General features: G+C 42.9%; 1 protein-coding gene across 2 annotated transcripts in view; it reads left to right on the forward strand.

The window, feature by feature from the left end:
- The window catches only part of CLCN1 (chloride voltage-gated channel 1), a 191,340-nt gene that overhangs the window by 114,812 nt on the left and 51,737 nt on the right, over nt 1–24,791 (forward strand). For both annotated transcript variants that reach the window (XM_073684773.1, XM_073684772.1), the window contains exons 4-12: nt 88–216; nt 2,115–2,248; nt 11,441–11,518; nt 16,399–16,477; nt 16,845–16,970; nt 17,395–17,479; nt 17,557–17,658; nt 17,952–18,036; nt 21,289–21,438. In XM_073684773.1, the coding sequence (XP_073540874.1) occupies nt 88–216; nt 2,115–2,248; nt 11,441–11,518; nt 16,399–16,477; nt 16,845–16,970; nt 17,395–17,479; nt 17,557–17,658; nt 17,952–18,036; nt 21,289–21,438 (968 nt within the window). The remainder of the gene's footprint in view (nt 1–87; nt 217–2,114; nt 2,249–11,440; nt 11,519–16,398; nt 16,478–16,844; nt 16,971–17,394; nt 17,480–17,556; nt 17,659–17,951; nt 18,037–21,288; nt 21,439–24,791) is intronic.

Consider the following 24,791-nt stretch of genomic DNA (forward strand, 5'->3'; position numbering starts at 1 on the left):
AATATCAGCCAGGAAAAAAACCTTAAATATAGTAATAGTCATCTTGTCCCGTAACATCTCACCTTATTCCTGTTTTCTTGTTCCCAGCATATAAGTGGATGTATGAAAGAGCTTCTCACAATGTCTGGTACCAGTATATGGCTTGGGTGTCCTACCCTCTCGTCCTTATACTATTTGCTGCAGTCTTTTGCCACTTAGTGTCTCCACAAGCCATAGGTAAGTAAGTGTCATGGTTGGCCTTCACAAGACATTTCTAAAATGCTTCTCTCTAATCTTATTGTGTTCTGTATGTATCTTTACTTATTTTATATCATTATACCAAATATAAGTTCTCCTAGTTCTTTAATGTTGGTTCCATATCAGCATGTGTCTTACGGAGCCTCCGAAGCACGTAGCAGAACTTCTCAGATGGGTCATCTTTGAGGAACGTTGTGGGCCATCAGGGTAACTGGAGACTGTATCAGCTGTCTCTCGACAGTGAATTTATCATTAAACTCTATCCTGGTGTGAGTCACTTATCCAGCTAAGACTATGGTCACCCATCGAGGCCAGTCTCATCGTGTGTCCCCACATAACCCTCTGTCTCCACCGTGGATCCAACACACACAAACATCAACAAGATATCCTGGCTAAATCTTGACGTTGGCTTCGTCTTCTTCTTTATAGACACATATGTAGTCTGGAAGCAGACGAGAAACTCATGCCAATTTCCCTTAATCCTAGCCATTGAGGTTGCTGCTGCCCAACCATGAGGACCGATACCTAAATATTCCAGAACAGAGCTCCTGACCTCCTCATGTTGTTGTCTCTGAAACTGTGCTATGTGGTGTCCAAGACTACTCTATGGGGCAAGCAACAGTTCCTTGTACAGCCATTTTGCCTATGTAAGCCACAGAACGAATGCAGTGTGGCTCACAAGGGCTCCAGAGCTCAGACCCCCCAACCGCCAAACGTTTAGGTCCTATCCTAGCACATCGCTCAACCTGTTTGCCCCATCTCCTTTCAACGATCCTTGGGTTGATTCCCCAAATCCTTTCCACCTCAATATCCTCTAAGTGTCCATAGACTGGTCAAACACGTAAGACAAAAGTTGGCCAAACCTATTGTCTTCAGCTGGTTGTCAATGGGGTTCTCCCAATTTTTTCCTAAGGCCAGAAGAAGTTTTGGTCCTTTGGGAGATAAGCAGATGCCAGAAGGGTCATTGAAAAAAATATGTGGGAGTGGCCAAGCCCATAGATAGGTTATTATGCTGGAGTCCATATGAACTGTTTGACGACTGCTATCTCAAGTGTGTCAGCCTTTACACGCCATTATGGACTTTGACCGGTGGAGAACCTCTTCTGATCTGAAAGTTCATATTGAGACAACACCTTAAACCATTTGTCGCCTTAGTAAATTCCAAGAACAGATTGGTTGTTCCCAACTAGTGATGAGCAAGTATGTTCTGTTAACCCTTTCGGCGAGCATGCTCGGGTGCTCGCCGAGTATCTTCAGCGTGCTCGGGTGTTATGTTTAAGTCACTCTGTGTTCAAAATTTGCGACTGTTTGACAGCTTTAATGTATGTGAGGAATGCCTAAGGAACAAGCATTCCTCACATGTATTAAAGCTGTCAAACAGTCGCAAATCTTGAGCACGGAGTGACTCAAACATAACACCCAAGCACTCTGAAGATACTCGGGAAACACCTGAGTATGCTCGTAAATCTCGAGTATCGAGCATGCTCGCCCATCACTAGTCCCAACCCTAAACAGCAGAAGAAATCTGCCCATTCTACTTCAATTTTTGCAAAATATTTCACCAAATAATTTTTTCCATTAGATACTTATTTTCTTTTTTCTCTCTTTTGTGCATTCACTGACTGGAGCGCAACCATGTAAGTATTAGTAGAAATTAAATCCTACCACAAGATAAAAACTCTGCAACAAATTGAACCTTTTTAACCAGTAGGATGTTCTGCTGTTTTCTGGGACCACCGCTGAGCTGGATCATTTGCAATAAATGCTTAAATGATTCGAAAAGTCTTTAAAAATGGAGAAAAAAAATAGTTTTATTACAATTTTTGAATCAAGTTAAATTGAAGTTCTCAAATCTTCATGTTATTGTTTCTTCTAAGGATCCGGCATCCCAGAGATGAAAGTTATTCTCCGAGGTGTTGTACTGAAAGAATACTTGACTCTCAAAGCCTTTGTAGCCAAAGTGATTGGGCTGACGGCCTCTTTGGGGAGTGGCATGCCTCTAGGAAAAGAGGTAAGAGCATTCATGGCTATCACATGCAAATAACAGCAAAAAAGATTTAAAAGAGATAAAATTTAAAAAAAAGTTGCAATGATTAAGAAATAAAAAGACTTAAAGGGGAAATATACTGTTGTATAATTGTTTTTATATACTTTAGGGCATTTAATTTTGAGCAAATTGGTGGGGGTCCAGGTCCTGAGACCCCCCACTGATCACTCAAAAGACCTCTTAGAACTGTGCAGCCAGAAAACAGGAGCAGAGTACGGATGCAGTCGAAAGCCTTTGATTTTATTTTGTATCCGTACTCCTCTGGGAGCGCACTTCTGTGAAGTCTTTTGAGCGATCAGTGGGGTCTCAGGACCTGGGATCCCCACTCCACTTATCTGCTAAGAATTAAAGGGTCGAAAAGGTATAAAAAAAATTAGTTTACTTACCCTTTAAGTGGATTTCCTCTTTAGGTCTAATTTGCTTCTCAATCCATGCGACATTTTGAAAATCTTATCCCTTACAATCAGGACTCGGAACCCGGACAACCACTAATCTACTCTGAATTAAAGGGCTCAAAAGGTATAAAAAGAAGACATTGATGGGAGTCTGTGAGTTCAGTCCCCCCCCAGCGATTTCTGGACTAAAATGATTTCTGAGCGAGATCTGCTACTTAAAGAGAATATATTTCAGTTTAGTTTTAGAAATTTGATTTCCGCCTGTATGATAGAAATATCTTGTTTGTTCTTTTTATTCAAACATTGTTGCTATTTATAAATTATATATATATGCTGTACATGTACAAAAAACTTTCTTGATGGCAGCCATATTGGAGACACATATGTCCTGCATTGCCTGTATAGACAGGATAGGAGTGAGTGTACACTTTAGGGCAGCAGCAATGAGTGAGAGTCAATTGACAGAAAATAGTTATAGAATATTACAATCTCTGGGAAGTAATGGAATGAAATGACTCTGTTCATTCTGTCCCAATCTATACAGTGTAACTGACAAGTAGTTTTCAAAGTACAGGAAATCTTAGCTTGTCATTTGTGCTCCAGTGAAAAATGTAAAAGGTGCAAAATTTAAAGACTTTTGTTAATGAAAATGTTAATCTAGTATATATAATCGTCTTATCCCGTCTGTCTGTCTGTCCCTCTGTCCAGGAAATCCCGCGTCGCTGATTGGTCCGGCCGCGGCCAATCAGCGACGCGGGATTTCAGAAAAAGATGGCGGCCGTTAGCGGTCATCTGCCGCACGATGCCACTGGCCGCGACCAATCAGCGATATTGGCGCCAAATTTAAACACCGCTTTGCTGATTCGTCGTGGCCGGCGACCGCGACCAATCGCCGATTTTGGCGCCAAATTTAAACACCGCTTTGCTGATTGGTCGCGGCCGGCGACCGCGACCAATCGCCGATTTTGGCGCCAAATTTAAACACCGCTTTGCTGATTGGTCGCGGCCAGCGACCGCGACCAATCGCCGATTTTGGCGCCAAATTTAAACACTGCTTTGCTGATTGGTCGCGGTCGCTGGCCGCGACCAATCAGCGATTTTGGCATCAAATTTAAACACCGCTTTGCTGATTGCGCCCCGTCGGCCGCATACATATTCTAGAATACCCGATGCGTTAGAATCTGGCCACCATCTAGTTTATACAGTAAAGACCAAAAGTTTGGACACACCTTCTCATTTAAAGATTTTTCTGTATTTTAATGACTTTGAAAATTGTACATTCACACTGAAGGCATCAAAACTATGAATTAACACATGTGGAATTATATACTTAACAAAAAAGTGTGAAACAACTGAAAATATGTCTTATATTCTAGGTTCTTCAAAGTAGCCACCTTTTGCTTTGATGACTGCTTTGCACACTCTTGGCATTCTCTTGATGAGCTTCAAGAGGTAGTCACCGGAAATGGTTTTCACTTCACAGGTGTGCCCTGTCAGGTTTAATAAGTGGGATTTCTTGCCTTATAAATGGGGTTGGGACCATCAGTTGTGTTGTGCAGAAGTCTGGTGGATACACAGCTGATAGTCCTACTGAATAGACTGTTAGAATTTGTATTATGGCAAGAAAAAATCAGGAAAGAAAAACGAGTGGCCATCATTACTTTAAGAAATGAAGGTCAGTCTGTCCGAAAAATTGGGAAAACTTTGAATGTGTCCCCAAGTGCAGTTGCAAAACCCATCAAGCGCTACAAAGAAACTGGCTTACATGAGGACTGCCCCAGGAAAGGAAGACCAAGAGTCATCTCTGCTTCTGAGGATAAGTTTATCCGAGTCACCAGCCTCAGAAATCGCAGGTTAATAGCAGCTCAGATTAGAGACCAGGTCAATGCCACACAGAGTTCTAGCAGAAGATACATCTCTACAACAACTGTTAAGAGGAGCCTTTGTGCAGCAGGCCTTCATGGTAAAACAGCTGCTAGGAAACCACTGCTAAGGACAGGTAACAAGCAGAAGAGACTTGTTTGGGCTAAAGAACACAAGGAATGGACATTAGACCAGTGGAAATCTGTGCTTTGGTCTGATGAGTCCAAATTTGAGATCTTTGGTTCCAACCACCGTGTCTTTGTGCGACGCAGAAAAGGTGAACGGATGGACTCTACATGCCTGGCTCCCACCGTGAAGCATGGAGGAGGAGGTGTGGTGGTGTGGGGGCGCTTTGCTGGTGACACTGTTGGGGATTTATTCAAAATTGAAGGCATACTGAACCAGCATGGCTACCACAGCATCTTGCAGCAGCATGCTATTCCATCCGGTTTGCGTTTAGTTGGACCATCATTTATTTTTTAACAGGACAATGACCCCAAACACACTTCCAGGCTGTGTAAGGGCTATTTGACCAAGAAGGAGAGTGATGGGGTGCTACGCCAGATGACCTGGCCTCCACAGTCACCAGACCTGAACCCAATCGAGATGGTTTGGGGTGAGCTGGACCACAGAGTGAAGGCAAAAGGGCAAACAAGTGCTAAGCATCTCTGGGAACTCCTTCAAGATTGTTGGAAGACCATTTCCGGTGACTACCTCTTGAAGCTCATCAAGAGAATGCCAAGAGTGTGCAAAGCAGTCATCAAAGCTAAAGGTGGCTACTTTAAAGAACCTAGAATATAAGACATATTTTCAGTTGTTTCACACTTTTTTGTTAAGTATATAATTCCACATGTGTTAATTCATAGTTTTGATGCCTTCAGTGTGAATGTACAATTTTCAAAGTCATGAAAATACTGAAAAATCTTTAAATGAGAAGGTGTGTCCAAACTTTTGGTCTGTACTGTATATAAACAAATAAAGCTGCATGCAGATAGCGTGTTATCTGTGCGTTTATTTTATGGTGTTACTATTTTGCCTTTTTACGGATTCAAGAAATACAGCACACTTCTCATAATAATGATAATGGTGATGAAATGACTCTGCTCCTTCAGTCCCTATCTATACATCAAAGCTGACAAGTGGGCTGCAGATAACTGGAAATGTTAGCTTATTGTATGTGTGCTCCAATGATAAGTGTGAAAGCTGCAATACAGGCCTTTACAAGGATTCAAGAAATATAATAAGGCTCTCATAATAATGAAATGGCTCTGTCCATTCTGTACTAGTCTATACAGCAAAGCTGACAAGTGGGCTGCAGATAACAGGAAATATTAGCTTCATTTGTCTGTGCTCTAGTGATAAGTTTAAAAGGTGCAAGACTTCAAGATTTTTCTTAACGTGGATATAAATATATTTAAAAAAAAAAACATAAAAAGCAGCATAATGAGCCTTATCTGTGCATTTAGCTTTTAATGTTACTATTTAGCCCTTACAAGGATTCAAGAAATACAATAGGACTCTCATAATAATGAAATGGCTCAGCTCATTCTGTACCAGTCTATACAGCAAAGCTGACAAGTGAGCCGCAGATAACTGGAAGCGGGAGCTGATTCTATCTGCTCAAGTAAGAAGTGTGAAACAAGCAAAATGTCAAGATGTTTGCTAATGTAGATAATATAAGAAAAGAAAAACAAGTACAATATAAAGCTATGAATAATACGTTATTATTTCCACACATTGTCTTTACCTTCGGATCACATGATGTAATATATGTGGACAGGTCAACACAACAACTGTCTGTGTCCAAAGCAAACATTCAGCAGACGTTCTTGCTCTGGGTTCCGACTTTGTGATATTTCCATCTATAAATAAGACACTCGGCAGGAGCTCCGTTACTTGATCGGTTGTGATGGGATGGAGAGATGCGCAGGGTGTACTCGGGAGGGATTCCCTATCAGGGGCCACGCTCAGTGAAAATTCTTCTGCAATAACTTAAGCGCCAGCTGCCGCCAGTAATGACTGAACGACACAAACCAAAGGGGCTGAACGCAGGAGATAATACGGCCCTAATATGGTGCTGCCATAAGGATTGTCACCTACTTTCCCCAAACTCCTGAATGGAGGCATACCAGGTTATCAACTGAGACATTATCCTTAGCAAAGAACTCCGTGACTTATATTTACTGGGAATGTTGGAGCCGGGTTCCTTGGATTCACCAAGGGAAATTTTCTCCTTGTACATTATAATTTTTAATTGCATCGTAATCAATAAATATGTAGACGATAAAAGACTGATAGCAACAAACGTGGATGGAACGAAGGACTTACCGTATTATTACTGAGTGTCAAGATGGAGAGCTCGAACATGGGACTGATACTCAACACAAAGAGGACAAAGATATTGACTACTGCCATGTACGACCGGGACACATTTTAGATGGATGCCGTCGAACAGGAAGTTGTAAAAAACTTCAACCTACTTGGATCCATGATCACTCAAGATGCAGCAACGACACCAGAAGTCAATAGGAGAATAGCTATGGAGTAATCAACAGTGAAGTCCCTGGACAAGGTCTTCAAATCGAGGAACATTTCATGGATGCGAAACCTGGACGATAAAGAAACAAGACAGAAGAAGAATCAACGCCTTCAAAATTTGGTGGTGAAGAAGGATGTTATAAATACCATGAATGGTACAAGGGACAAGTCAAGCCAGACATGTCACTCGGAGCAAGGATCACCAAGATATGACTTGCCTACTTTGGACACATCATACGGAGAGAGCAATTACTGGAGGACATCACGGTCAGAAGAATAGAAGGAATAAGATAAAGAGGAAGACCAGCAACCCGATGGCTTTATATCATCAAGATAATGGTGGAGAAGACCCTGATGGACCTATCTAAGCTTGCACAAGATCGATCTTCCTACAGATCGTTCATCCATCAAGTCGCCATGGATTGAGATCAAGCTAAAGGCTGTTAAAAAAAATCTATAGTGCAATCACTTAACATATAGGACAGATGAACAAAATCCATAGGTAATTACTATGGCAACCCATAAGAAGTAGACCCTAGTGGTGAATGAGTGCTTCAAAGTCACCTGTGCTAGTGATATGCTGGACTCTTAGGGCAATCATGAAAGATGCCACGACGTTCAAAAGAGTAATGGCTATGGTGTAAAAAAAGATGTTTCCAGACAGAAAATTGGGACTAAACTACTAAAAAATTGCCAAAACTAATTTTAGAAACTATGTCTAAGGGTAAATTGTTCATGGAAGCTCGTGCCTTTCAATGGTCCAAGCTCTGACTCTTTTTTACAAATATACTTGTCAATCAATAGAGTTGAACAAAAAGACCCTGGTCTAGCGGTTGCATTAGTAGTCCATTGCCACTGGGCCTGAGCACTACAAACTTTCTACTACCTGCACCTCTTCTGCCTAGTAGGCCCCTGGGAAGTGATGTGTGCATCACTCCACAAAATAATGATGTTATGGTGGCCAACTAAGGAGGAGGGGTTAGGGATGTTGCAGGTAGCAGGACGCAGGGCTCCTTTGCAGCAGCCATAGACTACTGACGTGGCCACTGGACCTGGGTCCAGCAAAATTGTTTGCTCAACTCTATTAGCCAACAAGGCAGATTTTCCATAAGATAATTCTAGATTTACAATCTACAGATGTAGCAAGTGTTAGAACCCCCCTGTTTGTTTTTTCCATCTTGTGTTTTGCGGTCACGTGACCATCTGCCTTTATATTCCAGCTCCGCCCTTTTGGCTGTGCTGGACTTCTGTGTTTGACTGTTTCTCTAGCCAGGTGCTTCGGTGCCTTTCTCTGTCAGTTCGCTTGGTCCTTCTGGGACCTCTAATACCTTTTTGTCAGTTTGTCTTTTTGTGTTCTGCAACAACTTCTCTGTTTAGGAGGTGTCCCATTTTTGTCCCAGTCCTTAGTTCTTTTAGGGACCCCTCCCCTTATGCTATAGGTCTTCGTTCAGACAAGCCGAGGACTAAGGCGAGTCTGTTCGCTAGGAACAGGCAGCCCGCTACATCGTAGGGATTCAGCTTAGTCTTACTGTAGGGACAGCTTTCCCCTATCTTTCTTTAGTACTTGTTGCAGATCATAACAGCAAGCACCAGATGAGTGTCTGTTTTGCACCATGGCCCACTTTGCTATTTGTGTAGCATGGCTACTACAATCCAAGGTTGATGCCAAGTCACACAATTAGCATAGCATTCGATAGATCGAAATGAACAATGACTATAAAAAATAATAAGAGAAAATCCAGGTAACTGGCTCTCCCAAAGGCAAATACTGAAATTCATAAAGATAAAGATTTATTAAAAACACAACATGTTTCAGCTAGACCCAGCCTTCCTCAGGTGTGAGATACCTGATGAAGTCTGAGTACTGCCGAAACGCTTTGTGCTTTTAATAAATGTTTATACTTATGAATTCCGTTGAATGATCCATTTTTTGCCTCTTGGGAGAGCAGATTACCTGGATTTTCTCCATCTGATTACTTTCTGTTGGAACTCTCCCTGGAAGACTTTCCCACAGCAACCAGGTTGGCTGCACCCATCTGCAATAGTTCAAGAGTAGGGATGAGTGGACCTGTGGAAGTTCGGATTCGTCAAAATCGCCTGAACTTTATTTCAAAGTTTGGTTTGGGTACCAGAACTTGACCTGAACTTGTCCCTGGACCCGAACCCCATATAATTCAATGGGGACCTGAACTCAACTGCTGGAAAATGGTCGTATTAAGGGCTAGGGGGCTGAAAAAAGAAGCAAAATGGTGGTAAGAGCAGGACAATTGCCCTGCAAACAAATGTGGATAGGAATGACTTAAAATAACATAGAATAATAATAATCTTTATTTTTATTTAGCACTAACATATTTGGCAGCGCTTTACATACATTATCGTCACTGTCCCCATCGGGGCTCACAATCTAGATTCCCTATCAGTATGTCTTTGGAGTGTGGGAGGAAACCGGAGAACCCAGAGGAAACCCATGCAAACACAGGGAGAACATACAAACTCCTTGTAGATGTTGTCCTTGGTGGGATTTGAACCCAGGACCCCAGCGCTGCAAGGCTGCAGTGCTAACCACTGCGCCACCGTGCCACCCTAGTGTAAGAAAAATATAAAAAATAATAATCTTGAACCAGGAGGCGAGGTCCAAGTGAAAGAGCGGAGCATTGCCTTGCGTGTGTACTTTACTGTACTTGTTAATAAATAATGAAAAAAAACCCGACGTGAGGTCCCCCCTATTTTTAATAACCAGCCAAGGGAAAGCAGACAGCTGTGAGCTGGTCTTATTTTGCTGGGAAGGGGCCAATATCCATGGAACTTCCCAGTCTTTTAACATCAGCTCACAGTTGTCTGCTTTGCCTTAGCTATTTATTAAAAATAGGGGGGACCCCATGTCCTCCCATTTTTAATGACCAGCAATGGCAAAGCAGACAGCCGGGGGCTGATACTAATAAGCTGAGAAGGTTCATGGATATTGGCCCTTTCCCAGCATAACAGCTCACAGCTGTCTGCTTTCCCTTGGCTGGTTATTAAAAATATGCGGGACCCCATGTCATTTTTTTTTTAAATTTATTTATTTTGCTTACACTGTCCCTCATTCGAGCTGCTGTCCCTACGCTAGTCAGAGCACAATGGCGGCAGCACCCGTGATCCGGCATTTACATAGGCCGGGGTATGGGTGGCGCCGACCAATCACAGCCATGCCAATAGTTCCGGAAGTGCCTGAAGCCTAAAAGCTTGTTGATTGGCCGCGCTGCAGCATTTCAACAAGCTTTATCAACCATCCGAATTCCAAACAGCAACACGGACTTCTCAGTTCAGTTTGGATTCGCTCATCCCTATTCACGAGTTTTATGGAATCGTGCCCTACCTGCACAACCTCAGCGGGTGAAAGGTTTTTCTTTTAATGGCAGCATTATAGGGGTTGTCCACTACTTTTACATTGATGCCCTATCAGCTGCTATCGGCGGCGGCAGCCGGCCGGAAGTGCTTACCTGCGGGGCTCCGCCGTCAAGTGGTAGTGGCCACCGCGGTGTACTGCACATCCGCCTGCTATTCAATTGAATGGGAGGCGGATGTGCAGTACACCGTGGCGGCCACTACCACTATCCTATGGATAGGGCATCAATGTAAAAGTAGTGGACAACTTCTTTAATACTTACTTACTATGTTCAGAAAAGCGCTACGCTCTCTCCTATTTTTCCATATAACATATATAAAAATAATAGTAGTTGATAGATATTAGCACAGAGCACAATTATTTCATGAGCTTTTGTATAAAATGCAATAAATGCACAGTCAATACCTCCCTGCGCATCACAAGAGGTTTCTGTATTTTGTCTCTTTGCAGCACAGGAATTATATAATTTTCTGCCGTTTCATCTTTTTTGGCTTCTCATTCAGCGAGCCGTAGTTTGCCTCACGGCAAGAATCACTTGGCCACATTGAAATCACATGCGTCTCCTGCAAACACCGCAGGAATAAAACCTGTTTGGTGAAACGATGACCATTGGTAGAAGACTCGTGTGTGGGGTTACTGCACTGTTCTTGGCTTCATGGCACTCTACCGCCTCTCCAATTAAAACATAGGGGCTTGTTGGGCATGGTGCAAAGAGCCACAGGGGCCCCAACAAGCATCTGTGCCTTGACTAGGGCAGCAACCGAGGAAGGAAAGCCGAGACACAATTCTGCACAGAACTTGGACATGAGCGAAGTATTGATTAGTTTCTGCAGGAGTCTTAGAGCATGACTGGTGACACGACTCCCATCTGTTCCTGCCTTTTATACCTCATCAGTGCAGATTATGATTTCACTTAGCAGAAATAATTCTAAAACTGTTGCTATTAATTCCCCCCGTTTTTGTTTTTTAAAGGGCCCATTTGTGCACATCTCGAGTATCTGTGCCGCCGTCCTGAGCAAATTCATGTCTGTGTTTTGTGGCGTCTACGAGGTAAGGAGCTGAAGTTAACCGAACGCCATGTTTGCCTTTGTGTTGATTGCCATTTTGCCCCCTTTGCCTGGCAATGACTGGCGTGGGCTCCAGGTGCCTTGGCTTTGACTTGGCAGGAGAATGTTTAGAGTGAATTAAGCTGGATCTAACCTTGTAATAATGTGAAACTCCCTGATTAATTATTCCACTTTCCACATGTAAATGATTCTCTATAACAAGGCGTCCTATTATCTGATGGTAATTGTACTAACAGTCAGGAAATGCTGATTATTTTTTTTGTTTCCGTTAAGTTACCCATTCTCACTCTTCATATACACTACCGTTCAAAAGTTTGGGGTCATTTAGAAATTTCATTATTTTTGAAAGAAAAGCACATTTTTTTTCAATGAAGATAACATTAAATGAATCAGAAATACACTCTATACATTGTTAATGTGGTAAATGACTATTCTAGCTGCAAACGTCTTGTTTTTATTGCAATATCTACATAGGTGTATAGAGGCCCATTTCCAACAACCACCACTCCAGTGTTTTAATGGTACATTGTGTTTGCTAACTGTGTAAGAAGGCTAATGGATGTTTAGAAAACCCTAGAAAACCCTTGCACAAGTATGTTAGCCCAGCTGAAAATGGTTTGGCTGATTTGAGAAGCTATAACATTGACCTTCCATTGAGCTAGTTGAGAATCTGGAGCATTACTTTTGTTTGTTCTATAAAACTCCGAAAATGGCCAGAAAAAGAGAACTTTTATGTGAAACTCGACAGTCTATTCTTGTTCTTGGAAATTAAGGCTATTCCATGCAAGAAGTTGCCAAAAAAATGAAGTTTTCCTACAACGGTGTGTACTACTCCCTTCAGAGGAGAGCACAAACAGGCTCTAACCAGAGTAGAAAGAGAAGTGGGAGGCCGCGCTGCACAACTGAGCAACAAGACAAGTACATTAGAGTCTCTAGTGTGAGAAATCAACAACTCACAGCTCCTCAACTGGCAGCTTCATTAAATAGTACAGGCAAAATGAAAGTGTCAACGTCTACAGTGAAGAGGCGACTCCGGGATGCTGGCCTTCAGGGCAAAGAAAAAGCCATATCTGAGACTGGCTAATAAAAGGAAAAGATTAATATGGGCAAAAGAACACAGACATTGGACAGAGGAAGATTAGAAAAAAGTTTTATGGACAGACGAATCAAAAGTTTGAGGTGTTTTGATCACACAGAAGAACATTTGTGAGATGCAGAACAACTGAAAAGATGCTGGAATAGTGCCTGACTCCATCTGTCAAGCATGGTGGAGGTAATGTGATGGTCTGGGGTTGCCTTGGTACTGGTAAAGTGGGAGATTTGTACAAGGTAAATGGGATTTTAAATAAGGAAGGCTATCACTCCATTTTGCAACGCCATGCCATAGCCAGTGGACAGCGCTTGATTGGAGCCAATTTCATCCTACAACAGGACAATGACCCAAAGCACACCTCCAAATTATGCATGAACTATTTAGGGAAGAAGCAGGCAGCTGGTATTCTATCTGTAATGGAGCGGCCAGCGCCGTCACCAGATCTCAACCCCATTGAGCTGTTGTGGGAGCAGCTTGACCGTATGGTGCGCAAAAAGTGCCCATCAAGCCAATCCAACTTGTGTGAGGGGCTCCAGGAAGCATGGGGGGAAATGTCTCAAGATTACTTCAACAAATTAACAGCTAGAATGCCAAAGGTCTGCAATGGAGCATTCTGTGACGAAAGCAAAGTTTGAAGGAGAAAATTATTCTTTCAAATAAAAATCATTATTTCTAACCTTGTCAATGTCTGGACTATATTTTCTAATCATTTTGCAACTCATTTGATAAATAAAAGTATGAGTTTTCATGGAAAACACAAAATTGTCTGGGTGACCCCAAACTTTTGAACGGTAGTGTAATTTCCACATTTAGGACATTTTATTCTAAAATAACCTGATCTAAAGTAAAGTAGCAAGACATGTAACATGTTTAATTGTAGATAAAACTGCTCATAAACTTTATGTAGTTGTTGTGTTACTGGTTATTCCTCCTGACCCCCCAATATAAGTGGACTCACAAGAGCGTTCAAGTGTTTTCCAGACACCTTTAATAAAATCCAACGTGCCAGGTCCAACTTCCCCATATTTGCGTTCATACACATCAGAGAGTTGGACATCCCACTGGAATTGGTGTTTTTGGCTGACTCTTATCTAATAGTTGCTCCCATGCATATAAAGGGGCTCCTTTTGGATTTGGATTGATAATCCAATAGAAAACAATCAGGGCACGGGACATCACATGTCAGATTACAGAGATATTTCTAGGGGAGAATATCACTGGAGTAGGCACACAGGCACCAGAAGGCAACTATGGTTTCATAGTGCGGAACCATGAAGCCCCATGCCCAAGGAAACAAAGGAGAAGGTCTAGAATGTCTACCAGGAGACATGAAAAAGCTTTCCAAAAAATAGCACAAGATCTTTAAGGTTTGGAACGTAAGAGATTGCCAATCCCTTGACCTCTTCAACTCCTGTAGTATAAGGGTTCCCTTTCTCATCATCTATGGCAGTGCCAAAAGTCAGGTTGCTACATTTAAATGGCAATGTGCCCGTTGAGTATGGCCACAAGCAAATTCGCAACTGACAACATTGGCTTGAAGATTTTAGGACGCCTAGTAGCGCCAGGGCTCTTCTTGTAGGTGCAGGTATGCCTTCATTCGAGCAAACAACTCTCCCTCCCCAATACAAATTCAACTTCCTTGTGGTCCAACTCTTCATGTCCCAGAAGATCTCTCATCTACCGATCATCTCACAACACAAACTTAGTAGCAAATACTGTTCAAATTTCCACACACCCACACAGAACGATATCCTCTTCTCCCCTGTCCGTTGCCACCTCATTGTCCCGCCATCCCTTGCAGTCTGGAAAGTGAACACCCTTAGGCGATGCCCAATTCCTCCCTAAATGGTTGTCTCATTGGTGATTTTTGGACCGGTTTTACTCTTGTACTAGTGTTTAACGATCTTGTGTCATTTTGGAAAACTCCCCCCAAAAGTTAATTGTGTGCGCCCAACCGTATGCAAGTGTAGTAGGAAACGATCATTCTTTGTGCTTACCTGAAAACCAAGTCAGCAAACACTCAGTGGTATTTTCATTGCTTGCACCTTTCTAACACTGGATAGGAACGACCTTTGCCCTTAGAATATGAGTTATTCCTAGAGTCCACGAGATGCTAAAAAAAATGTCCTTAGATGTTCTGATCCATGGTGAAATGATGCCTTCCTGCACTTGGTGAAGACTTAGTTGATAGCATTTATGCTGATAGATCTTTGTTGGGGAACCAGGCTGGAACGTTAGAAATTGAGGGCTGATCTGCCAACTTTACTGCTCACTTCTCCATAATTCAATAGGCACCAGGGATAAAGGTGACAGATTTAGAGAACTTTCCATTTTTTTCGGACCTTGATGAGATAAGAGTTGAAGTGGATCGGACTCCTCAGGTCGTCTGTTCTAGTAATCGTGGAGGGTGTAGCGATCCTACATTTATCACCTTTCATGTGGATAGGCGATGGATGTTCGCAAAGTCTCCATTAAGGGTAACCAGTTCCTTATCTCTAACCTTTAGACTGGAGCTACTCACAACCTGGAGCGTGAAGTTAGTGGCTTCACAATAGTTGGGAAGTCACAAGGTGAAGACCCCTAGTTTATATCGCACATATTAATCAGACTATGGAGGTTCAAGCTGTAAATCATTGTGAAATATATCAAGTATTGTATGGAGACGACATGTAATAATAATAAATGCATCTATGAGCTGCTGCATCCATTCACATATGTATGAAACCCTTACTCAGGACCCTTTTCGAAGTCTGGATCTTTTGGCCGCTGGCTGTGCTGTGGGGGTTGGATGTTGCTTTGGTGCCCCACTTGGAGGCAAGTGCTGCCTATAAATGTTAACTCTTGTGATGGCTGTTTTGAGCTCTAAACTTTATCCCCTATGGCTACTTTCTATGTGTTCTGTCAACCGGAGGCAGCTACATGAGCAACACAATGTGATGACGCAATCTCGTAAAGCCACCCAGTCATATTTCCATTCTATCATGACTCCAGGGAGGCGAATCCAAGTGACATCTGAAGCCCAACCGCAAATTGGTGCAAACCATTCTGCTTTACTCTGTCCACAACCGCACTCCCTAAAATGGGGTCGCAAAATTTGGGTCTTGTCCTTGGAAAGTCTTGATTGTTGACATCGTGTATAATGATCTGGGTTTTAGGTTAAAGTCATAGAACTGTCACATCACACATTACCTGTGCTTGGCTTTGGCTAATCTTAATGTTGTGTCTCATGTAGATCCCTCCAAGGTGACATTGACTTCATTCAACCTAATGATTCTTGTATTCATGGTCATTCCTCCTCCACTGTTGTTACTCTGTGCATCTTGCCTGTGTCCTCTCTAAACCTCCCGCGCATACTGTTGTGTTTGGTTTCCACCAAATTCCTTTTCTCTCCTCCCTGAGTTGGAAGGTGTCAGGTCTTTGGTCACTTGTGTCCGATATCTTCTCCAACCTCGGGAAAGTACTCAGCTGCATGCACAAAATATTCTATGATAATCGGGGCTGTCGTGAGATCTTTGCTGATTTTATCTTCTTTTTCTTTCTCCTTTTTTGTTATTTGTGCTCTCGTTTTTCTTCTACCCTTTGTCTTTCTTTGTTTTCATTTCTGTCTTCGTTTTATGCCTTCATTGACCGTTTTTTGTCCTGTCGTCGTCCCTCCTTTCACTTGGCTCGTTGTATCCATTACCGCATCTCATCTCTTTGTGATCGTCCATGTCTCGGTGGTCTTTCTTTCTCTTGGTTGTGTCCTGTGGTCACTCATGGCCTATCAGTAGCAGGCGTATTATTACACTGACGTATTGACTGTGGGATGCGCTGTTGGTGTCGGCTGTTGCTTTGGAACCCCGTTAGGAGGCAAGTCCAATTCTTCTATGTTTGGTGCTGTCCTGTATGTCTTAGGTGAGGTAGATCATCGTGACATGGCAGAAGTTTTCATCGGTGGGAAGTTCTGGTGCTGAGACCTCCACCAATTGTTGAGTCATTTGTCCAATTTCTTGGGAATGTCACCCAAAGCCAAAATTTAATTTATGGAAAGTTTATGTCCTCCTTCCGTCCCTTTTTCTCCTGCAGCCAGTAGAGGTCACATCACTTGGCCACCACCAATAAAAACTTTTTCCAAGTCAAAGAATTCCATATTCGACATGTGCCTGAGTGAGTTGTCCATTTCCTTGTCCTGTCCTTTGCTCATGGTGTTCCCTTGTCGCTGTGAATTGTCCTACAGGTGTCTTGTTCAGTATTGAGGTCACATCTTCCTACTTTGCGGTGAGGAACTACTGGCGTGGATTCTTTGCGGCAACATTTAGTGCCTTCATTTTCCGGGTCCTCGCTGTATGGAACAAGGATGCAGGTCGGTGGAGATTATTAGCCTAAATATTTGGAAATTTGTTCCCAAACCCACAAACATTATGTAAATATAGACAGTAAATTTTAGGAATTTGAAGGGTGGGTACACTTTTATAACTAGTTTTATTGGTCTAGCCTCGTTGTTTACCCCAACCAATCCAGTGTTTTCCCACGTCGCCATGTTTTCCTGCCCAGGCTCCAAGGCATCTAAAATGGGGAGTAAAGTAAATCTTGGGGAAAAAAAAAAGAAATTCTGCCGTTTTGTGTATACAGCTCTGACACAGACCGAAATGTATTCATGGTTACGGACTACAAATAAACCACGTGTAGTCGGCTCGTGCAGTCGTATACGCCACATTTTCCACTTCTTCTTGCAAACCTGTATACATTAAGCTCCACCAGGCGTAATAGATGCTTGTCTATTTCAGTCACGATTACTGCACTTTTCCGCACCAATTTCCGCATGGAGTTCCCTTTTGACCTCCAGGAGTTACCAGCCTTTGCAGTGATCGGGTAAAGTCTCCTCCGAGTTATATTTCCTAGAATCCTTGAGATTTTGCAATTACTATAATGATATTTTTGATGTGCAGAATCTGTTGCGGTTTCCTCGGGGCCTTTTTTGTGTTCATGAATCGACAAGTGGTGCTTGGAATCCGTCAGAACCAAACCCTGAGCAGTTTTCTGAGCCGTTAGTAAGTATAGGACTCAGCTCTTCCAAAATCTATAAAATGTAAAATTAGTTTATTTAATAAAAACCCATCAGATCCCGTCCATTTGTATATGACATGCCCATGTTTGGAAGAAGACCCTCATGGTAACTCCCACCTTCTTTGCCTAGCAGACTGTGATATGGTTGTTTTTTTTTCTATTTTTCCTACAAAAATTACTTTTGTTTTGAGTACGATCAATACATCGGTTATCTAATACTTCATTTATTTATTTCAAAAATGTTAATTCTGTTCTTGTTTTTCCTTTTGTCCCCAAGTCGCTTCATTTACCCGGCTGTGATAACTTTCTGCATTGCAACCCTTACGTTCCCGAAGGGATTCGGACAGTTCATGGCTGGAGAGGTAAGCCTGTTTAGTACCAAAGAACCTAAAAAACAACTAAGGGGACAATGATGTATCTCTACCCCTCTGATGACTCCATCTTGACATTTCCCTTTGCCGCTCTAGTAGGAACCCAGCAGAGAACTTTCTGCTGAAGTTTTTCTCTGAGCAAATTTTCTTCGGATTTATCAGGGTTTTATTAAAATCTCTTTAAAAAGTCAAAAAACGTAAACTCTTTGACCCCTAACCTTAACCTTCCTCTAGGTAAAAGTCATATGGTCTAAATGGACCATCGATGAACATGACTCAAGGAAATCTCACAACACATTTCTATTGTATATACTGTACTTGAAGACTTGCTGTTCACATATGGTTGAATTAAAAAAAATACAAAACATTTTCAGATTTTCGGATACCCTATTGGGTCCGTCTGCCAGGAGCCTCGTCTGTGAGTAAGCTTTGAGAATTATTGGGAAAAAAACAAAAACATTTCTCTCTCTGGAGTACCTGGTTCATTGGGAACCATGTAATACTTCATGTCACCTCTGGAGGTGCTGCAGGGAAATTGAACACTTTCTGCTAAGATCTTCCAAAGATTGCAGTGAATCACTGGAAGCCCCAACATTGGGGTACTCTATGATGAGCTTATCATAAAGGAAATGTCCAAAGTGATAAAACAATTAGGTAAAGAAGAACCTGGTCATACTCTTTGGATAGCTCTCCAGCCAACGGCTATTTTCCTGATTTCCCTTATATACATGCATGCTCGGCTAGACTAAGCGTGCATGTGTTCTCGAATTTGAAGAGGGGAGTAAGCTGCAATTAGTCTCCTCTGGGGCAGTTTATTTTCCTAAGATCAAGAGGATGAAGCAACTGAAATCCATCTGCTCGATCATCTGGAGCTAGGAGGCCCCATGTACTGTGGATGGTTGACTGACTGGTGCCATCCAGATTCCAGGGGGTTCGGCTGATATACATCCAATTTATTTGCCAGATAATATGGTATCCTACTGAAAACGATTAAGGCAAAGTGAGAAGCCCATATTCCATATCAGTGATCTCCAACCGGCGGCTCTTCAGCTGCACAACTGCAACTCCCGAGTGGAGACAGTTTTAGGTCTCAGAGCTGGAGGTTGGCGATCTCCACTACTATATGTGCACATAGGGCTCTGTCTATCTTAAAGACAAGGATCTGCAAAGTACGGCTACATCACCACGATAAACCAGCCAATATACATTGGCTTACAAAAGTATTCACCCCCTTGGCTTTTTACCTATTTTATTACATTACAACCTGTGTTTAAATATTTTTCTAATCCGATTTGTGTGTGATGCATCAGCACTAAATAGTCTAAGTTGGTGAAGTGAAGTGAGAAAAATATAGCTATAAATTAAATTTATGGGGTCGAATAACTAAAAATTGGCATGTGCATATGTATTCATGCCTTTTGTGATGAAGCTGCTGTAAATTTCCGGTGCAAGAAATTCTCTTCATAAGTCACATGCTTAGTGACAGGACGTCCATTTGTGTGCAATGTAAGTGTCACATGTCCATCAGTATATACACTTTACCTTTTCTGAAAGGCCACAGAGGCTGCAACACCATTAACAAGAGTCAGCACTAACTAAACAACACCATGAAGACCAAGGAGATCTCCAAACAACACCATGAAGACCAAGGAGATCTCCAAAGAACACCATGAAGACCAAGGAGATCTCCAAAGAACACCATGAAGACCAAGGAGATCTCCAAAGAACACCATGAAGACCAAGGAGATCTCCAAAGAACACCATGAAGACCAAGGAGATCTCCAAACAACACCATGAAGACCAAGGAGATCTCCAAACAACACCATGAAGACCAAGGAGATCTCCAAACAACACCATGAAGACCAAGGAGATCTCCAAACAACACCATGAAGACCAAGGAGATCTCCAAACAACACCATGAAGACCAAGGAGATCTCCAAACAACACCATGAATACCAAGCAGATCTCCAAACAACACCATGAAGACCAAGGAGATCTCCAAACAACACCATGAAGACCAAGGAGATCTCCAAACAAGTCAAGGACAAAGTCAGGGTTGGGTTATAAAAAATATCCTAATTTCTGATGATCCCCCGGAGCACCATCAAATCCATTATTATCAAATGGAAAGGACATGGTACCACAACAAACCTGCCAAGAGAGGGCGCCCACCAAAGCTCTCATCTCGGGCTAGGAGGGCATTAATCGGAGAGGCAGCACAGACACCAAAGGTAACCCTGAAGGAGCTGCAGAGTTCCCAAGCAGAGACTTCAGTATCTGTCCATATGACGACAATAAGCTGTACACTCCAACTTTTTGGCCACCAATTTAAATGCTATGTCTGGCTCCAAACCAATACAGCTCATCACCCCAAGAACAAATATCTGCACAGTGAAACATGGTGGTGGCAGCATCATGCAGTGAGAATGTTTTTCAGAAGCAGAGAAAGGGAAAATAGTCTGAGTCGAGGGGAAGATGGATGGTGCGAAATACAGGGATATTCTTGAGCAAAACCTGTTTCAGTCTGTCAGTGATTTGAGACTGGGACGGAGGTTGACCTTCCAACAATATAATGACCCAAAGCATCTGCTAAAGCAACACTCGGGTGGTTTAAGGGGGAACGTGTAAATGTTCTGGAGTGGCCTAGGCAAAGCCCAGACCTTAATCCAATGGAGAATCTGTGGTCAGACTTGAAAACTGCTGTTCACCAGAGGAAACCATCTAACTTGAAGGAGTTGGAGCAGTTTTGCTTTGAGGAATGGGCAAAAATCCCAGTGGAAAGCTGATAGAGACTTATCTAAAGCGACTTGCAGCTGTAATTGCCACAAAAGGAGGCTCCACAAAGTACTGACTTTAGGGGGGTGAATAGTTATGCGCACTGAAGTTTACAGTTATGTTGTCTTATTTGTTGTTTGCTTCACAGTAAAAAGAAAACCAAATGTTCACAGTTGTTGGCAAGTTCTTTACATGAACTGATGCAAACCCTAAAAAAAACAGTGAAATTCCAGGTTGTGAGTTAGCAAAACATAAAAAATGCCAAGGGGAGTGTAATATAATCAAACAACGACTTTCTCCTTCCCAACCAATGACCAATGAGTCTTACTTAATACCCAATGAATGGTTGATACATTCATTTCACTGTCTCTCGTAAGAGCTAATAGACCAGTGCGCATTGTCCATCTACCTCTTTGTCTTGCTCTTTCTCCCACTGACTCTCTGTTTCCTACCCCGATGGTCTCATAGATTATGCCCAGGGAGAGCATCAATGTGCTATTCGATAACTACACCTGGACCAAAGAGGAGGGTAACACCTCAGCACTGAGACACAGGAACGCCTTCATCACCGATTCCGCCAGTGTCTTCGTCACTTTGCCTCTGTTCTTCGTCATGAAGGTAATGTCCACCTTGTGCATCCCGCAGGGAATTAAGACTTATGAGTCCCACATTCTTCACGTGCAAACTCACATGGGTGCGAAGAAGATATCGGTTAGGTTATCCTTGGCCGATATGGTTGACATCGTCTGCAGATGTTTCCTCCTTCGTATTGTTCACTGCTGACAAAGTGACAGCCACGGTGAGATGATGAACTGTTGCAGTGGCAGTGATGGCAAAAGCACAGGATCTGTTTGTAAGAAAGTCCTTACTGAGAGCTGGAAGAGCCGAGAAGACACTGTAGACAATTCTCCTCCCTTACAAGAACTGTCCGTTACCCGGTGGCAACTCCAATAAACATTGACCGTGCTACCATAGTGGTCTTAAAAAAAATAGTAAGAATAGTTGTAGAAAAGTAGTGAAAGATAGAAAAAGGCAGTGTAAGTCAAAGTAGTTTTGAGGGTGTTTCCAAAAGTTGTGGTAGAGTAGCAAATAGTCATTTATGTCTTAAATCCTCCGCTGCCCCAGTCCTTGCTGGCACTGAAATTGATGACGTCCCATCCATCAATCACCACATGACTGTTCGATCACTGGCCTCAGCAGTGGAGTTTTCATATACGACATACCACCACTGAGACCCGTGATTGACCTCGTAGGCGGCATCACTGCTAGAACCGGCACTGGGGGGGCGGGAGATGCAAGGATAAGTGTTTTGCAACTTTCCCTGTTCTGTCTCAGCTTTGGAAACTTTCTATAGTGGAATTAATGATTTCTTTCAATATCCCCCCCCCCCTTAAAAAATGATGACTTTACAGCAACAAAAAAGTAATTATACATCAATAGAAAAATAAAAAATCATGGCTTTCAGAATTCAGAGGCCGAAAACAAAAGAAATCGCAGCATACTTAAAGGGATAGTTCCATCTTGTACACTTATGGCATAGTCACAGGCAGTGTCGGACTGGGGTGTCTGGGGCCCACAGGGGGAATTGATCCTCGGGGTCCACCCTACAGCTATATGCAAATACCTGATAGCTGTTTTCTCCGTTATAGTGGAGCGTCGACTGTAAATCACAGGTGGCTCCGGCACATCTACTGTGCACCGCTATAACTGGGATGTACAATTACGGTAGTTTTCATTAAATGGGTTCTTTGGTTAAAATAAGTTATCACCGATCCATGGGATCCACAGGATCGGTGATCACTTATTGATCTGAACATTGGAAAATGCACCTATCGGAAGAATGGGGAAGTTTTATCCCTGGCAGGACACTAATCCCCATTTTAAAATGCAGCGACAGGTGGGACATCTGACCCCAGCTCCATTCATTCTCTTTGGGGCTTCAAGAAAAAAACAAGAACAGCCACTGAGGGAATGAATGGATCAGTGGTCAAGTCGCACAAACTCCAGTCTAATGGGGATAAAAGCTCCACATTCTACCAATCGGTGCAGGTCCCAGCAGTCAGACCCCCTCTAATCAATAATTTATCACTTCTCCTGTGGAGAGGTGATTACTTGTTTTCCCCGGAGAACCCCTGTAAGTGCATCTTGTTCCAAGTATTTAATCACTAATGAAAATAAAGAATCTTCTCCTACTTAATATCAGAGAGAACAAATCACCGCCATACACAATACAATCCACTATACCAACACCAATAGTACCACATACAAGGGAGAAATACTGCCACACCTTGACCAGACCAGATATTACCAGCATATAGCGATCAAATAATTCCACATACAAGGGAGAAATACCGCCACACCATGACCAGACCAGATATTGCCACCACATAGTGACCGAATAATACTACATACAAGGGAGAAATACAGTGACACCCATGACCAGACCATATATTACCACCACATAGTGACCAAATAAGACCACATACTCTACAAGGGAGAAGTACCACCACACCGTGACCAGACCAGATATAACAGCATATAGCATCCAAATAATTCCCCATCATTGCTCTCCCCCTCCTCCATCATTGCTCTCCCCCACCTCCTCCATCATTGCTCTCCCCCACCTTCTCCATCATTGTCATGTCTCCCCCACCTCCCCCATCATTGTGATATCTCCTCCACCTCCTCATTGTCATATCTCCCCCACCTCCTCCATCATCATTACCATATCTCCCCCACCTCCTCCATCATCATTACCATATATTCCCCATCTCCCCTATCATCATTGTCATATCTCCCCCACCTCCTCCATCAACATTGTCATATCTCCCCCACCTACTCCATCATCATTGTCATATCTCTCCCACCTCCTCCATCATCATTACCATATCTCCCCCACCTCCTCCATCATCATTGCCATATCTCCCCCACCTCCTCCATCATTGTCATATCTCCTCCCACCTCCTCCATCATCATTGCCATATCTCTCCCCCACCTCCTCCATCATCATTGCCATCTCCCCCACCTCCTCCATCATCGTTGCCATATCTTCTCCCACCTCCTCCATCATCATTGACATCTCCCCTACCTTCTCCATCATCATTGCCCCCCCCGGAGTCTTGTTATCAGCCGCCCTGCAAGGGCCCCCCTCCACCTCTGGGCCCCGGTGCAGTTGCACCGGAGTAATGTCTGCCCCTGCCTCAGCCGTCGGCCACTGATAGGTCGTCGGCCATGTTAACCAGTGGGCCCCTGTGCGTTCTGCTCGGGGGCCCACCAGAGAATTCTCCGGTGTCCCGGTGCTCCAGTCCGAACCTGGCCACAGAGTGGATAGATTCCTCAGCAATTTTCAGAACCCCAATGCCAATCAGTGGAGAAAGCAGCACAAGCTACGCTCACCTCTCCCCATACTTCAGATACTGTACATGTGGGGCCAGAGGTAAGACCCTCATATATCATACTTTAATGACTTTTCCCAGGGTTATATGATAAGTATAAAAGCTTGGATTAACCCTTTAAGACCCAACCTGCACCCTTGAGGGGTTAAAGGATTTGTCATTTTCTGTTTTCTTGATCCCATTATTTCTTCCTCTCGTTATTGTTTTTTATTTGCTGGTGGATTTTACTGACTGGAGAATTTTTACAACTGTTCCATGTAGTGAGAGATTTATGATCTCTGTAATTTATGCTTTACGGTTCTCCTTTTTATTTGCACCGATTACATTTCTATGTTAAAAGTAAACTGGAAGGTCAACGAGGAGTCCGATCATATTAATGCAAAGGGCTGTAGATGAAATCTGTAGATGGAGACTTATGTCAAATCTGGCGTGAATCCAGCGATAAATGGATATTGGACATTTCCCTCCGTCCCCCATCCTCCGGGTTTTGCAAAAAAATGGCTAAACATAGGTGAGGCCACAGGGGCAATTGCTCCAGACTCAAAAAGTCTATGAGAATGAAAAATTGTGCCTCCA

Source organism: Phyllobates terribilis, unplaced genomic scaffold, assembly GCF_046119375.1.
Source record: "Phyllobates terribilis strain yellow unplaced genomic scaffold, ASM4611937v1 Scaffold_5__5_contigs__length_657084704, whole genome shotgun sequence".
NCBI classification, from domain to species: Eukaryota; Metazoa; Chordata; class Amphibia; order Anura; family Dendrobatidae; genus Phyllobates; species Phyllobates terribilis.